Source organism: Carassius gibelio, chromosome A13, assembly GCF_023724105.1.
Source record: "Carassius gibelio isolate Cgi1373 ecotype wild population from Czech Republic chromosome A13, carGib1.2-hapl.c, whole genome shotgun sequence".
NCBI classification, from domain to species: domain Eukaryota; kingdom Metazoa; phylum Chordata; class Actinopteri; order Cypriniformes; family Cyprinidae; genus Carassius; species Carassius gibelio.
Genome location: NC_068383.1, coordinates 549,743 through 567,306, shown reverse-complemented (window position 1 = coordinate 567,306; position 17,564 = coordinate 549,743). Strand labels below are relative to the sequence as shown.

The 17,564-nt window shown below is 36.5% G+C and overlaps 1 protein-coding gene across 4 annotated transcripts in view; it reads left to right on the top strand.

Moving 5' to 3' along the window:
* The first annotated feature begins 590 nt into the window (after positions 1-590).
* The window catches only part of mvda (mevalonate (diphospho) decarboxylase a), a 65,407-nt gene continuing 48,433 nt past the window's right edge, over positions 591-17,564 (top strand). Inside the window, exons 1-5 of one of the 4 annotated variants that reach the window (XM_052612333.1) lie at positions 591-663; positions 2,214-2,284; positions 4,819-4,933; positions 5,023-5,169; positions 7,014-7,216. In XM_052612333.1, coding sequence (XP_052468293.1) covers positions 633-663; positions 2,214-2,284; positions 4,819-4,933; positions 5,023-5,169; positions 7,014-7,216 — 567 coding nt within the window. In that variant the 5' untranslated portion in view covers positions 591-632. Of the gene's footprint in view, positions 664-1,335; positions 1,832-2,213; positions 2,285-4,818; positions 4,934-5,022; positions 5,170-7,013; positions 7,217-17,564 lie in introns of those variants that run through there. The other 3 variants (XM_052612335.1, XM_052612334.1, XM_052612332.1) reach the window with 3 other exon arrangements.

Here is a 17,564-nt window from a genome sequence, read left to right as displayed (position 1 = left end):
TGTTTTATTTTATTTTATTTGCTATGTATTAAGTATGCCATAGGCTATGTATTTTAAATTAATATTGTTCACATGATAATAACTGGCTTGACGGAGACCAAGACCCGATTTTAAGGGAGGACCTGATTTGTCAAGAAACCGGCTCACTTGGATTTTAATATATATATATATATATATATATATATATATATATATATATATATATATATATATATATATATATATATATATATATATATGTTTTGTTTTTGTTTTTTTCTCAATGGCTCTGCGTGTTACGCGTGTACGCGTGTTCATTATCGTTGTTATTATTATAAAATAGAGTATTAATTAATGGTTATGTCAATGAATGAAATTTGTTAATCATATTTTATTAAGTATGACAAAGTAAAAGTGACAAGAAGCACCGACCGGCTTTTTTCAGGATTTTTTTTTATTTTATTGTATTTACGTAAAGAGTGTTTACTATGCGGCTGCACATAAAAGTAAACTATATTTAGTAAAATAAAGTAAATATTGCCACAACCCATTCGCTTCGTACGAGAATTCGGTTCAGGACTACAAACACGAATAAAAAGAACTACAAGCATGGTGGACATGCGTGAGACCATGCGTGAGACCGACGGTAAACTATGACCAAAGAGTATACTCTTTGCTATGACGGTAAGTAGGGCGAATTCTAAACGGAAGTGAGCAATCCCTATGCCCTACTCCCTTCGAATAGCAGAGCCCTTTAAGTGTGTTCTTTGAAGGATGAAGGGCATTTGGAACTCCCAAACTTTACCCTGACAACGCTGCTTGTGCGTGCAGAATTCAACACTTGGTTGTTGCAAATGATTATTTCTTCTCATTATTATTGTTATTTTATTCGAATATTGTCTAATTGTGTCTTATTTACTATTACACTTTTTCAAACTAAACTTGCTTACACTATTTAAATCATTGACGAAAACAATGTTATATTACATTTAAAGACAAAAAAGACAAATATAATTCGTCTATTCTACTAACGTTTGTATGTTTAGTCGAAATCAACCCCAACTTTGCATTAAAAAGCATCGCAAGATCAAATATCTGAAGGTCACAAACGGAAATCAATTCCTGGAAGTGACCATCGCATGAGAAGACATTACATTACATGTTGCCTTGGCTAACGGACTTCTGGAAGGGTTCAGTTGTTCACTTTATTTGGAACATTTCTACAAAGAGACGTAACAAAGACGTGGAGTTATTAATAATAATTTATCTTATATATTAATATAGATTTATACGTTTTTAATGCATTACTATGAAGAAAAAAAAAACAATTTGAGATGTCCTTTAATATGGTAGTTTCGATGGATTTCCGGGTTAAGGGCAGGAGGAGGACGGAAGAAAAGGCAAGGCTAGGAAACGAGGAAGCATCCATTTTAGAAACGCACACATGATCAAAGTTGTCCGTTAAATTTTCTCCAATGGTGTAGCCGTGAAGTTTGTTATCTTCCAATAATAAGGTCATCTCATTCTCTAGTTCTGGTAAGACCATGGTCCGACGCCAATGATTGGGTCACTTTAATATGGGGTTGTACGGTGATCTCTCTAATTGGTCAAATACGGATCCTCCTGTTTAGCGTGAACCAATCCAAACTCAAGGTTGTGTTTCATTTGCCTTCACACTGTTAAACAAAAGCTGGTAACCAGTGCAAGTGACTTGTATATAATCATTCACTTTTGTTTATCCGAGTGTAGATTTTTTTTTATTATTAATTTATGAATATGACAGAAAACGACAAGCAAAGTCTCTCTATGGTCACCTGCACGGCACCGGTAAACATCGCTGTCATTAAATACTGTAAGTGTGCATACTTTAAACGGAACATCTTATCTCTCAAAGTTCAGTAACAGTAACGTAGCATTCAGTTGTGATTATTATGAGGTAATATGATCATTATTTTTGTTTTGAGAAAGTTTTGAGCGTTTTATTGTACTTATTTTACACTTTAGTAAAGATGTAAACAATACACTTTATACAATGCAGTGCCAGTCACACATTTGTTAGTGTGTTTAATTAAGTGACCAAATATGTTTTGGGTAAACTGTCTACACTTTCTGTAAATAGTAATTTGATTCGAAATAACACTTGCATTGATATTAATAAGAAATTACATTGAACATGTTCTGCTTATGTTTTCATGTGTGTTTTGTTGAGTTATTTATTATTGACATTCAATCAGGGGGGAAACGTGATGAAGATCTCATTCTGCCAATCAATTCATCCCTCAGCATAACATTGCATCAGGACCAGGTGAATGATAGTACCCATAAACCCTGTCAGCATCTGTCACTAGGGGTGTCACGATTCTCCAAATCCTCGATTCGATTGCATTTTCGATTCTAAGGTAACGGTTCGATTCGATTCTCGATCTTTACATTTATTCTCTTTAAAGCACAGATTGTCATTTTTCAAACTAGACTTTTATGTAATATAATATCTGACCTTTGTTTGCAATGTACCACATTACACTGTCAAATTTAAAACTTTTATTAACAGCATAATGTAACAATAACTTATATCTTTAGTCAATTGAAAACTTAAAATAAACTGCCATCCAGTTTCTCTTTTGTAAGTGCAGTCACAAAAGATGACATTCAAGTTCATAACAAAACAAACAAAAACAATAAAAAATGACTAAACTAACATTCAAATATTAAGACGTATTTATTTAAAAGATTAAAGATAAATCACTTGTTAAACACTTCACTGTCATTCATTTAGATTTATTTACAAAAATAAATTAAACAAGCAAAATAAATTATTACTCGCATGTATCTGGTCCACTGATGAAGTCATGGGTCAAGTCAAGTGAATTATTACTCATTTTCTAACAGGCGTCGAATACTGACTTTAGGAAAAGGGGAATAACCAATGACATTTGAGATAACAACTAAAACAGCAAGCCCCGCTCCACGACTGACAAAAATAAAATTGTTCGCGCGAGCAGAGGTGAGATGATCGAGCGCGAGGATGTGGGGAATGAGCATGCGCGCGAGAGCTTTTATTGCGCGCAGAGTACATTGCTGAGTCCCAATTCGCCTACTTATACTACGTCCTAAAAGTATGTACTTTTTTTGTGAGGAAAAAGTACATACTTTTGAGTGTGTAGCAAAAGAGTATGCACGTTCTGGGACATACTTCGATGACGTCATGCAACGTGAACGACAACGTGTTTCCCTAGTTATGCACACCACAACTGTTAAAGTTTCATTCATTCTTTATGTCCAGTAAAATTTTATTTACTATTCCCATCTTTTTTTCTCATCGTTTTTTTTCACAATACATTTAACAATGTGTTCTTCTACCAAGTTGAGGAGTGAAGAAGCAAGGCTGCGTCGTGATAGAACCAAACGCAGGTCGTTTTTGAGGCGACTGGTTCTGACGTTCATGTGCAATGTGTGTAACGAAATAAAATATAACTTTAATTAGGTTTAAACATTTGAATTCTTACACTTAAAAGCTGAGGGCGCATCTCTGCTGCTGCACCCGGCTGCCATGTTTACATCACCGCAAAGCCATCGCAAAGCTCCTCCCTCCCGTACGGAATGGGTTGTGGGCAATATTAGCACTTATGCTGAGTCCCAATTCGCATACTATCCGTCCTAAATAGTATGCGAAACTAGAATTAGTACGTCCCAAATCGTAGTATGTTGAAAAGAGTATTCCAAAGATACCCGGATGGTCTACTATTTCCGGATAGAATTCGAAGTGCAGATCAATGCACACTCTTAAGTGCTAATATTGCCCGCAACCCATTGCGTACGGGAGGGAGGAGCTTTGCGATGGCTTTGCGGTGATGTAAACATGGCAGCCGGGTGCAGCAGCAGAGATGCGCCCTCAGCTTTTAAGTGTAAGAATTCAAATGTTTAACCCTAATTAAAGTTATATTTTATTTCGTTACACACATTGCACATGAACGTCAGAACCAGTCGCCTCACAAACGACCTGCGTTTGGTTCTATGACGACGCAGCCCTGCTTCTTCACTCCTCAACTTGGTAGAAGAACAAATTGTAAAATGTATTGTGAAAAAAAAAACGATGAGAAAAAAAGATGGGAATAGTAAATAAAATTTTACTGGACATAAAGAATGAATGAAACTTTAACAGTTGTGGTGTGCATAACTAGGCAAACACGTTGTCGTTCACGTTGCATGACGTCATCGAAGTATGTCCCAGAACGTGCATACTCTTTTGCTACACACTCAAAAGTATGTACTTTTTCCTCACAAAAAAAGTACAAACTTTTAGGTCGTAGTATAAGTAGGCGAATTGGGACTCAGCATTAGAGTGTGCATTGATCTGCACTTCGAATTCTAACCGGAAATAGTAGACCATCCGGGTATCTTTGGAATACTCTTTTCAACATACTACGATTTGGGACGTACTAATTCTAGTTTCGCATACTATTTAGGATGGATAGTATGCGAATTGGGACTCAGCACATGTCACGCGCGCGGGAGTTTGAAATGAGCTCGCGGGCTCCCGTTTCTTCGCATCCGATTCAGTTTTCCTCTCGCGGAATTCATATAGCGCGCGCCAGCATCAGTTGAATGCTCGGTTATTTTTGTCATTGATTTGCCGTCATACAACATGGGGGCGTGGCAGCATCGACGATTCCATTTTTTAATTCGAAGTTCGAGACTGTGACTTAATTTCGATCGATTTCGATTTAAAATTGAAATCGTGACACCCCTATCTGTCACTGTACCTCAGTTAATTTAAAGCGCTCCAAATTTAGCTCAAACAGTGAGGGTACCATTATATACTATAACTCTCTTTCTCAGCTCAAAACAACCACCACAATTGCATGCAGCAGAAATTTCCAACAAGACCGCATCTGGTTGAATGGCAAAGAAGAGGATATCAGCAATCCCAGGTTGCAGTCATGTCTGCAGGAAAGTAAGTCCCTGGCTTTCAGAACATTACAATAAGTTAAACTTTATGTCAGGAGCTATCATTGTGATGTCAATCTTATTTATATTCACCAGTTCGAAGGTTTTCTCGCAAGAGACGAAATAGTGGTGATTCCACTTCTGATGTCAGCAGTGTTTCCCATAAGGTCCATATTTGCTCTGTGAATAATTTTCCTACTGCTGCTGGCCTGGCATCTTCTGCATCAGGATATGCCTGTCTTGGTGAGTGTAAACAAATTGCATATACAGTTTCAATCAAAATTGTTCAACCCTCTCAACTTGCAAGACGTTTTGCAGCCGTGAAGATAACTTTATGTAAATGGTTCAACCAAGGCATCAGTTATGGGGTTGAAACTCTTGCGTAATTCCAGATAAATATATATTTGAGGCACAAATAAATGTAAAGAGATTCACAATTATTAAACAAATTCACAAATGAGTTCCACAAATATATAGACGTTTTCAAAAAAAATGTAACAAACAAAATTAGATTTGCTTCAAAAATTATAAATAAATTTAACAACAAAATGAGATTCTACTTTAATTTTACTTATCTCTTTACTTGTTTAATATTCTGTATTGTCATTCCACTATGTTTAGAACTAGCCATAGAAATATTATAGCCTAATATGGTAAATTCCCATACGGTAAAATCAGTTAGGCCTACAGAAATGCATTAAATAAAGAATCAAAGCTTTATTGGCATTATTGTTTACATTTACAATACTCAAAAGACATAAGTAGAACATAAAACAAATGAACTGATTTAAAAAATATTTAATTTAAATATCAGTGAATGGTTTTAAAAGACTAATAAATAGTTGGAACATTATTGAAATGCTTTCAAAGGCACAGGGTTGCTTGTCTAATCATAAATTTAATTCATTTTTGTGAAACTATGTGGTCTCATTCTTTTTATTTATGAATTTGGTTACATTTATTTGTGGCTCAAAATCTGTTTATCTGGAAATATGCAATAATTCTAACCCCATAATTAATAAACTATTATAAAAAGTTGTGTGAAAAGTTATAAAAAGTGATTCTGACAATTTAAAATTGATGAGAAATCAAATAATTTCTAATTATTACTTATTATTATAATTTCTAATTATTAATGTTTTCAATCCTTAAAAGCTAAAATTTGTGATCTTTTATTCAGTATCCTCCAATAAATCTTACCTTTAAGTGCTTACAAGCTTCTGACACATTTCTACTGGAATCTTGGCTTGTTCCTCGAGCTTCCTGATCATTGATCATCTTTGGTTTTCATGTTGCCACTGCTTTCTTCAAATTAATCAAATGTAATAATTAACAAAATAAAATAAATATTTTTAATTGGATTTAAATCTGGAGACTGAACAAACCACATATAAACTTTATATGACTGATCCCCGAACCAAACGTACTGGTTGACTGGCCGGAAAGATTATCAGCTTCAGACTATACACTAAATGTATTTCGGTCTTTGCCAAAATGGCCTGGTATTTCAAAGAATTATGTCCTTTATATAGTCCAAAAAGTTCCAGTTTGGTTGCCAATGGCTTAAATTTGTGTTTTAAAATGACATGATGTGCAGCCAAGTATGGTGTCACCTACTTGGAATTTGTGCTCTGTATTTAACCAATCCAAGTGCGCACACACAAAGCAGTGAGTAGTGAACACACACTGTGAACACACACCCGGAGCATTGGGTGGATATGTGCTGCGGCACCCAGGGAGCAGTTAGGGTTTCCATGCCTTGTTTGGGTCTCAACTCATTCATGGTATTGAGAGTGGAAGAGAGCACTGGTCATTCACTCCCCCCACCATTTCTTTTCTTTTCTTTTTTTTTCTTTTTAAAAGATCCTGTAACTCAAAAATGTTAAGTTATATATTGACATGATCACTATTAACATGGCACTAAATGGTTGTAGATGCTACAAAAAAATATATATCTTAAGAAAAGCTAAAATTAGTAAATTATTACAGTTTCTGGAGGTTGAATAATTTTGATTGCCATGGTACTTGTACTAGTACGACATCCTGTTATCCTAATGATGATAATGTTAAAATTTGGTTTGTTTTAGTGTATACTCTGTCACAGTTGTTCGGTGTGGAGAGCGAGCAATTGTCTGCAGTGGCCCGGCAGGGCTCTGGCAGTGCATGCAGGAGTTTGTACGGTGGCTTTGTCCAGTGGAAATTGGGGGAACAATTGGATGGGAAAGACAGTCTTGCTGAACAAGTGGAATCTGAGTCGTTCTGGCCAGAGCTCAGAATATTAATCTTAGTGGTGAGTGTGTGGATTTAATCCTTAGAATGGCAGCAGCATAGAAATAGTGTTCCTAAAAGGTTATTTTATTTAAAATATTGCTTGAATTTTTTAATTTAACAAGTGTCGACATGGGCATGTTTATAAAACATTTGTCACTGAATTACGGGAACACACGGACGCACTTGCTATACTCTGTTAGGCTGTTAAAACATGTTAGGCTACCTGTGAGGTTTTTCTTAAATAGACATAGAATACAATTAGTAGGCTAAAAATCAGCATATTTCATGTCGTTATAGATCATATAGGCCTACAGTAAAATGCAAATGTCAATGAGAGAACATGAATTCAATAATGAGAAATGGAAAAATGACTCGTTTATTCGTTATTCCGTTTAGTTTAACCCTCTGGAGTCTAAGGGTATTTTTTGGGCCTGGAGAAGTTTTGTCATGCCCTGACATTTGTGCTTTTTTCAGTTTGTTATAAATATCTAAAAGGGTAAAGTCTAATATCACTGTAATCAGCACAAACTGGGCTATAATAATATGTGAAATGCATGTATGTACATGATTGTATTTTTGAGAAAAAAAGATATTATGTGTGGATAGTGAAAAACTAAAAATGCAAAAAAACACATAAAGAACATTGGTTCCCGGGACTTGTAGCCTGGAAATTTTCTTTCTACATTATGTGAAAATCATCGTTTACTCACTCACAGAAAACAATATATTGATTTAAATTTTCTAAGACACTTTTTGTTGGTAAAAGTCATGTGTGAGTAGGCGTCAAGTATCATGAATATAATTGTGATTTACACCTGAGAAGACAAAGGCCTGCATAATGAGCCTCAGGTTTGTCACTGAGAGGGAAAGAGTTACAAGAAAGAATGTGAGAACAAAATAAATCTATATAATTTTATGTTTGTAGTTTATTTAGAATATATTTAATTATCCCACAACATAATTTAATATCCACTTGGGGGGGGGGGGCAGTTAAGCAGTTTATTAGGAACAATCAAAGCTTACTTTCAGACACATTTATTTGCATAATTACTCCAGTCACAATCCTTCAGAAATCCTTTTAACAATCTTATTTTCTACAAAAAAACATTTATTATTATTATTATTATTATTATTATTAATGTTGAAAAGAGCTGAGAATAGTTTTCAGGTTTTTTAGGGGGGATAAATTGAAAGAAAAGCATTGTTTGTTACATTTCTTAAAGTTATCTTTATTTGTTACATTTATATTATTTACATCAAGCTTTTGAATTGTATAGTATTGTATATTGTCATTGAAACTTCATAATATTTCACTTGATTATACATTTAGTCAGGAATTATAGTTTGGAGAAAGTCTTTGGAAAAAGTCTAACTAGTAAAATGTTTACATGTTATTTGAAAACTAGTACAAGTATTTAAATCAATAAAAAGAGACTTACTCATGTTTACGATCTCTGCTGGATAAAGTGCTTCATTCTTTTTTTTCTGAGGAAATCCCAATCTCAAATCCTTAACCACATCACATCTTTTTGGGGTGAATTATGTCTTATTCTTCTCATCGCGAAGCAAACAGTAAAATAAAAAGAACTTGAAGAACAGTCTCGTTGCTTTTTCTTCTGTGTGGGCGTATTCAAACCACGTGCTTCAGTTTGAATCTGAATAGAGCGTTTAGCGTGGGGGCATGGTCTCATTTGAAGATAATGAAGAGAGAGGGATGGACATCGCGTTGTTTTCATATGGATTACTTTATCACAGAATATTTGTTTTCGGCGGCACTTGTTTAGTTTAGAAAGCAGACATGTCAAGTTTTCTTTAGATATCTCTCTCATGTCTCTTCGTTGAGTATTAACGGAGCAACAGTTCATTTTAATGATGTGTTTGTAAATTAAGATCAGCGCAGACAAAGGCTGCAGACAGCACACCTTGTTTGTAATCTTTATTTTATAAGTGCATAAAGTTTTGTTTTTTATTATGTCTGTTTACAAAAAAAGGAGGCTGTTTACAGATTCGATTGATGTATTGCTCTTATCTGTATGATTAAAACTGAAAGTGTAATTTAAGTTCTTTTCGGGGTTATCAGGAGAAAATGACTCATAACGCGTATACGCGCTAATCGACTCTAGAGGGTTAACAAACGGAAAATGAGTTTTTGGCTCCATCTCATTTTGTCATTTGGGGTTTAAAAATAGGTTTATGGCTTCAATATTTAATTTGCACTTGTGGGCGGAGCTGAAACACTCCTTTCATCTGATTGGTCGAATCGCTCCGCCTTCAGCTCGGTCCTTTCATTCTTTCAGGCAGAATAAGAGTCAGTACGAGTGCGGCACTGTAATGTCTGAAACCACCGCTCACTGTTAATTAGCATAATATTTGAAACAGATAGGCTGGGCACATAATTTATGCTGCTGCGACTTGCAACTGACCCCTTTTGAAATTATTTCTAGGTTATAGTATTGTGTGAATGTTGTCCCACTGATAAATACAGTGCAAATAGTTCTGTCCAATTGGATAAAAGTGAAGTGAAAATAAAAATCAATAATATGCCCGTTTCCACCGAAATTACCCAGAACAGTTGTACCAGGAACTTTTTTCCCCAGGAACTTTTTTCCCCCCAGACCTGTTGCTTTCTGCATTTCGTGGTGTAAAGTACCGGGAAGATTAGGCAAATAGACTGGTGACATAGGTCTGCACGGGTTTCTCAATACTATAGTATGCTGATTTTGGATGTGCATCCTCGGTAGTTCAGACTTTGCGCATTTGACTCGGCAGTGTGATGTCTGCGACGACGCAAATCCGTAACAGTAGCTTACTTGATAACTTCAGTCAGCTCGCCTTGGCTACTGCTATTTTGCTCACTGTACATTTACAATAAAATGAAATGGGAGATCAAATATCACTGCCTCCTTTCGTTTTCATTTAAACATAATAACAACTGCAGAAATGTACTTAGTTCTGGGATATGTGTACGTTATATATACAGCCATTACAATGAAACAAAATATTATATAAATTTGCCTTTTTTATTTTCATTTCAATATATATATAAATTGAATAACCTGTTAGATTTACCCAAAACGTATTATATCTTATGTTTAACCACTAAAGAGACATCAGAGCCAGCGGCACATATCAGAAGGTCTCTCGGCGGATACATGAGGACTGAGCTCTCGCTGATCGCGTGGAGCTCACCGTCTCTGAGATTGGCAAAACACATTTTTAAATAGGCGCTGTCATAAATAAACAACGGATTAGCATTTTAAACAACTAAATTCTCACCTGAAATACTTTTAAAATTACATTTCATGACACAATAACAGTAATATTTTGAAAATGATCAGAATAAATGGTGGTTGAACTCAACCAATGCTGAGTGAACTCAACCAATCAGGATGTTTAGCGCCCAAGCCCCGCCCCCGAAATTCCTGGAACTTTGAAAAAGTACTACCTCGCCAGCAGGGACTTTCTGAGGGGCATTTTTTTACCCGGAACTTTATTTAGTTCCTGGTTCCTGTGGTGGAAACACACCAAGTACCAGGCCAAAGTCCCTAGTTCCTGGGTTAAGTTCCTGCGGTGGAAACAGGTCAATAGAGTCCATGATAATATGTCTGTAAAATTTACCACTCTCGTCTTTTAAGTCTAAAGGAAATAGGTAGGTGTGTGTGACATAATCAATTGTGGAAATTAATATAGATTTTTTTATGAAATAAATTAGTAATATTAGTTTTATTAAATACTAAATTGAATTATGTTTCTCTTCTTAGTTCTCTCTTTATTGGGCTTGAGAAAGCCATTGGATTTGGAATGGACGGAAGATACCCAGATTGAACGTACACCATCAGGGTATCTTCCGTGCTTTCAAAATCCATAAAAAAAAAAAAAAAAACTGAAAACGAAAAGACTTGAGGATTCAAGTGAGAGAACATGATTTCAATAATAAGAAATGGAAAAATTGCTCGTTTATTCGTTTTTCCATTTAGTTTAACAAATGGAAAATTAGTTTTTGGCTTGATTTCTCATTTTGTCATTTGGGGTTTACAAATCGGTTTATGGTTTCAATATTTAATTCGTACTTGTGGGCGGTGCTGAAACGCTGCTTTCATCTGATTGGTCGAATCTCTCCGCCTTCAGCTCGGTCTTTTCATTCTTTCAGGCAGAATTTTGTCTGAACACTTCTTTTCTACAAAAATAAACATTATAAATGAAGAAAAAAAAAACTAAATTAGCCCTTATTTTTCATTTCTGAAGTTAATTGTCAACTCTAATAATGATGTAGTTATATTGTGACTAGGGATGGGTACCAAAGTACCTTAGTATCAGTAAGATCTGACGCTATCTGTTCTGCTTTCGTTACTGGAGGAAAAAAATTTATGTTCTATGTATTTTTGCTTAATAATGTTATCGTGCACATTTTATCTCACTAAACATTTCTAATGTGCTATATTATTAAGACGTTTGTCTGTGAGATCTACGAGATCTCTCATGCGCGCCATGGAGGCTGTCTGTCAGTCACACACACACACAACAAGAACGAGCGCGGCTAACACACAAGCATAAGGGCCCGTTCACATATCGCGTCTTTTGCATGCTCAAGTTCGTTATTACAAATGTAGGCGCGCGGTATGTGTGCTCATAATGGAAGCGACGCGGTCACGATGCGCACGTGGTGCGACGAGCTCGTCTTTGGGTCCATTCACATATCGCGCCTAAAAATGCATGGAAAACGCTAGGCGTGCCGCTTTTTCCTTCTTTCCAAAGAGCTCGAGCAGTTGCACCCCTGAGGCGACTGCCGTTGCTAAGCAACCATGACGTGCTCTCTCCATGAAGACGTGGAAATTTCAGCAAAGGATAAATTAATTTGCAGCACTAAAAATATCTTGCAGTAGCTCTTTTACTAAATTTATTTCAAAATGGAAATTCATATAGAGCTATGATCAGCTGTTTTTTCATCTTGGCTGAGCTTTCAACGCATCTGTCAAAGCATCTTTCAAAAGTCTATTATGTGCAGACAGAGAAATGCTAAGTTTTCGACTGACTAACACAACACAAAGTACCAATAAGAATACCTTTAAAGTACCGGACCGTTAAGCAGTATCGGTAAGAGTAGTAAGACCGTTAAAACCTTAACGATACCCATCCCTAATTGTGACTCCCCTGACAGTGAACCCTTGCTCAAAAAAAATCTCTATATATATAAAATCCTCAGTTCTAGGAGATATGTGTGCAAATAATAGATATAAAAAAGAAAAAAGTGGGTGCTTGGTTTCGGAGAACGAATACAGCTCGTAAAAAAATATGACGAAAAAGTCATGCTAACATATTCATTCATAGAAATAATTTAAGCTATTAAAACCTTTTTTATACTAGATTTAACTTGAATTTCAGTAATATTAAACTGACTTTAAAATCTCAAGGAGTTTATAAGTTGAAATGGTAAAATGTCACAGTGCATTTTAAATAGCCTAAATGAATCTAGTATCCGAAGACCTTGATTGCATGTTAGCATAAAACAATATCTTTTTTTGTTTGTTTGTTTTTTTAAATGAACAATTCATGTATAACATGGGACAGCAACCTTTATATCAAACATTCATAAATCATCCACAGCTGAGCATTACGTGAGGCAATGAAAAAAAAAACTGGATAAAAACATACACAAACCTTGTAAATACTTAAAAACATTGCCCAGACTCTGTTCCTAAGTATATAGTGTAAATTCTTTAACCCACAGTAACAAATTTTAACCGATTAATCGCGTATTTTCGTTTGCTGCATGTTTTTTTTTTTACGCTAAAAAAATACATTAAAGGTGCCATATGCAGAAATTGAGGTAAAAATATCCATAACATGACCTACACGCATCAAAAGAATGAGAAGAAATAAAGGCGATGATGTCATTAAAAAAATTTCAAGTTATAGTGCTGCCGAGATATCAACCTTAATTAGCATTAGCATTACTAGCCCCGGCCCGGCAGGTGTTGTAATACCAGTTTCGGCCGTGAGAGGCGGTATGCGGGCAACATAACCACCAGCCAACCTGCAACGAATACACGAATAACTCGCAGGGCGTACCTGGACCTGATGTCAATCGTGTGGAAAGTACAGCCCACTACTTTCAGTTCAGAGAAGAGAGCGGAAGGATAGCTGAAGCCATTGGCAAAAGACCAACACCCGCTACAGGGAAACAACCCGGCTCGGAATCACAAATCAAATCCGATAAGAATACCAGAGTAAACATCGGCACTGCTTTTAATCGCTGGAGACAACTGATGGACCTGAAAGAAATGAGGTTTGACTCCGAACTTGCAAGTTAGATGCTGTTAGTATTTCGCTAGAAGTTTTATATGTTTGTGTATTTGTTTTCGGGAAGTTATAACATAGAAATGTATCGAAGGCTGTTCGATAAACGTGCTAATGTTAGCGATGGCTAACCGTAGCTGCGTTTGATAATTAGCTAGCTATAACTTAACGTTACCCATTTTATTATATAGGGTTGTGCATGTCTTTACTCATGTACATCTCATCAGTAAAGACGCTCCTGTAATTAGGAGTATATCTCCAGTACGTGTGTTCAGATCAGGATTGCCAGGTTTTCACAACAAATCCTGCCCAGTTGCTTCTCAAAACTAGCCCAATCTCGCTTCCAGAAGGTTCCCCGATAAAACATTGCTTCCCGGGGTTAAAATATAGTTTTTTTAGCAGGGTTGCCTTGGTATAATTCGCATTTTAGGGGCTAAATATCACGTTATTTGTATTGGGGTCGCTGTGACCAGCGGACATGAAAAACAACCACCACAGACTTGGCAACACTGGTTGGCATTTACTACACGGAGCCGTAATTCACTGACAATCTACACAACATCGATGTTAAAATCGCAGGCGATTCTTTGTCGATTTTGAAAGCGATTTTGTATTAGTTGTCGGTAGACTAAGGTTCTGTGCAGTTACTGCCGCTCCACCTGAACCAGTGTTGCCAAGTCTGCGGTTGTTTTTCATGTCCGCGGTTTGAAGCAATCCCAATACCAATAACGTGATATTTAGCCCCTAAAATGCTAATTTTACCAGGGAAACCCTTCCCAAAAATTTATATTTTAACCCCGGGAAGCAATTTTTATCGGGGAACCTCCCGGAAACGCGATTGGACTAGTTTTAAGAAGCAACTGGGCAGGATTTGTTGTGAAAACCTGGCAACCCTGATCTGAATGCACATGCTGGAGATATACTTCTAATTACAGGAGCGTCTTTACTGATGAGAGGTGCATGAAAATCGCATTCGATTTTTTGCACAGCCCTATTATTACATCATAACTAACCTGCTCTTTCTAGTTTGTTGGTCTCCGTGTCCTCTTTGCTTTGTGGTTTTTCTGTGCGTGAAAAAATTGATGTGTGGCGTGAAAGCGTGTGAAAAGAGTCAATTGCGTGTGTCTCACGGTGAATGCTTGAGAGTTGGCACATTAGTTCTCAAGCAGAATAAAGGACAGGTTGATTATTGCTGTTTAGCGTTTGTATTAATCTGTGATGTGTCCCTGTTTGCGTACAGGGACATAAAAAAATAAATTAAAAGTGATACGTGGACCAAGGTGTCTGAGATTGTTCATTTTAAGTAAAGGATCATAATATTTCGTTCACAACAATATTTAATGAGGTTATAACTCCTTGTGGTTAGTCTGCACGAGATCAACAAGCTTGTTTGCTTTGCAGGCGCTTTAAATACAAAATAAGCATTCGATCTACGTTAGAGCGTCTGAGCGCTCACAAATCTTTCTGCAGCGTCATGAGCAGAGTGGCAAGAGCGATTTTTGACGCTCTAGACGCCGGCGGTGTGAACGCACAGTTAGGCTTCGGCTATGGCTGTAGTGTTGTTGTGAAAGTAGGGGCGGAGCATAGAGACTATGCCGTTTCTCGTTTGTTACTCTAGAGCAGACCAATTCACTTTATTGAGGCATACTGCCCCCATCTGTTATGGAATGTGGAGTATGACTTGATTTTTTTTGCCAAACATTACAGATGGCACCTTTAAGCTTGTGAGAAGAAAAAAAATATAAGTCATGTGTAAGTTGCATTTTATTACATTCAGTAATAATTAAGGCAGGCCTAATAATGTTATAGGCTAATGTACCAACAGGATAGTTTTACTTCCCTTACAACAAATCATTTAAATTGAACAAATTAACAGAACAGAACATAACAAGAATTAAACATATATAATTCTAATGGATAAATATAATTGCAGTATATAATAATATACATACCCGATTTCAAAAAAGTTGGGACACCGTACAGATTGTGAGTGAAAAAGGAATGGAATAATTTACAAATCTCATAAACTTTTTATTCACAATAGAATATAGATAATATATCATATGTTGAAAGTGAGATATTTTGAAATGTCATGCTAAATATTGGCTCATTTTGGATTTCATGAGAGCTACATATTTAAAAAAAAAAAAATCAGTGGGGAAAGGTAGCAATAAGAGGCCGGAAAAGTTAAATGTACATGTAAGGAACAGCTAGAGCAGGGGTTTTCAAACTGTGGGTCGCGATCCACTTGTGGTTCAGAGAATGGAACAAGGTGGGTCACACATAGTCACTTGGCTGCAGCTAAATTTGCATTTCAGTGACACACATTCACACAGTTCAGTCTAGGGCTGCACGATATAGCCTACCAACATTAATTACGAACTGGAATATCCTTAGTGTGATTTTGCGTGTGTTTGAATTCACCAGAAAATTCAAATGTTCTGAAAACTGTCAGGTAGGCCATGTTCATTAATTTCCATCGTCCGTTTGAACTCTGTTCCATCGTCCGTCTCTGCACTGTTTTCGGTCAGGAAACAGTTTGTAAAAAGTATTTCACATGTACAGGGTGAGCAGGGCACAAATGCAGGGTTAATTGTAACACTACAAGATTTAAACATTTCCACATAGCAAAATATACAAAATTTCGCAATATTTCCTTGACATATCATCTCTATTTAGAGAAATAATAGCCAAAGTTAGAAATAAATCTTTTGAAGATATTGCTTAACATTTATTTAACCATTGTAAAAATACATTTCTGCCTGAACTAAATGTCATCCAGTTTTATTTATTTATTTATTTATTATTATTATTATTATTATTATTATTTACCTGTATTTCACAATTATTTTGACCTCCAAACTGTTTTATATGGTTCTGCTTTGCTTATGTTTTTCTAAAAAAGTGTTGGATTGTGCTATGTTCTCACCAACACAGACGGAAGGATCATGAATGCATTTTCTACAACAAATCAGCAGCGCAGATTACAGTTCACTGGAGTGAGCCTGTTTCCTGTTTTTATGGACACTACATATTTTAATGTCTGTAAACAAAAATTAAAACGTAATTTGTTAAGTTTGGGAACCCCTGAGCTTGAGGACCAATTTGCAACTTATTAGGTCAATTGGCAAAATGATTGGGTATAAAACAGCCTCTCAGAGTGGCAGTGTCTTTCAGAAGTCAAGATGGGCAGAGGCGAAAAATAGTGGCGCAATATCAGAAAGGAGTTTCTCAGAGAAAAATTGCAAAGAGTTTGAAGTTATCATCATCTACAGTGCATAATATCATCCAATGATGCCCGTGATCTTCGTGCCCTTAGACAGCACTGCATCACATACAGGAATGCTAAAGTAATGGAAATCACAACATGGGCTCAGGAATACTTCCAGAAAACATTGTCGTGAACACAATCCACCGTGCCATTCGCTGTTGCTGGCTAAAACTCTATAGGTCAAAAAAGAAACCTTATCTAAACATGATCCAGAAGCGTAGGCATTTTCTCTGGGCCAAGGCTCATTTAAAATGGACTGTGGCAAAGTGGAAAACTGTTCTGTGGTCAGACGAATCAAAATTTGAAGTTCTTTTTGGAAAACTGGGACGCCATGTCATCCGGACTAAAGAGGACAAGGGCAACCCAAGTTGTTATCAGCGCTCAGTTCAGAAGCCTGCATCTCTGATGGTATGGGGTTGCATGAGTGCGTGTGGCATGGGCAGCTTACACATCTGGAAAGGCACCATCAATGCTGAAAGGTATATCCAAGTTCTAGAACAACATATGCTCCACTCCAGACGACGTCTCTTTCAGGGAAGACCTTGCATTTTCCAACATGACAATGCCAGGCCACATACTGCATCAATTACAACATCATGGGTGCATAGAAGAAGGATCCGGGTACTGAAATTGCCAGCCAGCAGTCCAGATCTTTCACCCATAGAAAACATTTGGCGCATCATAAAGAGGAAGATGTGAAAAAGAAGACCTAAAACAGTTGAGCAATTAGAAGCCTGTAGTAGACAAGAATGGAACAACAATCATATTCCTAACTTGAGCAACTTATCTCCTCAGTCCC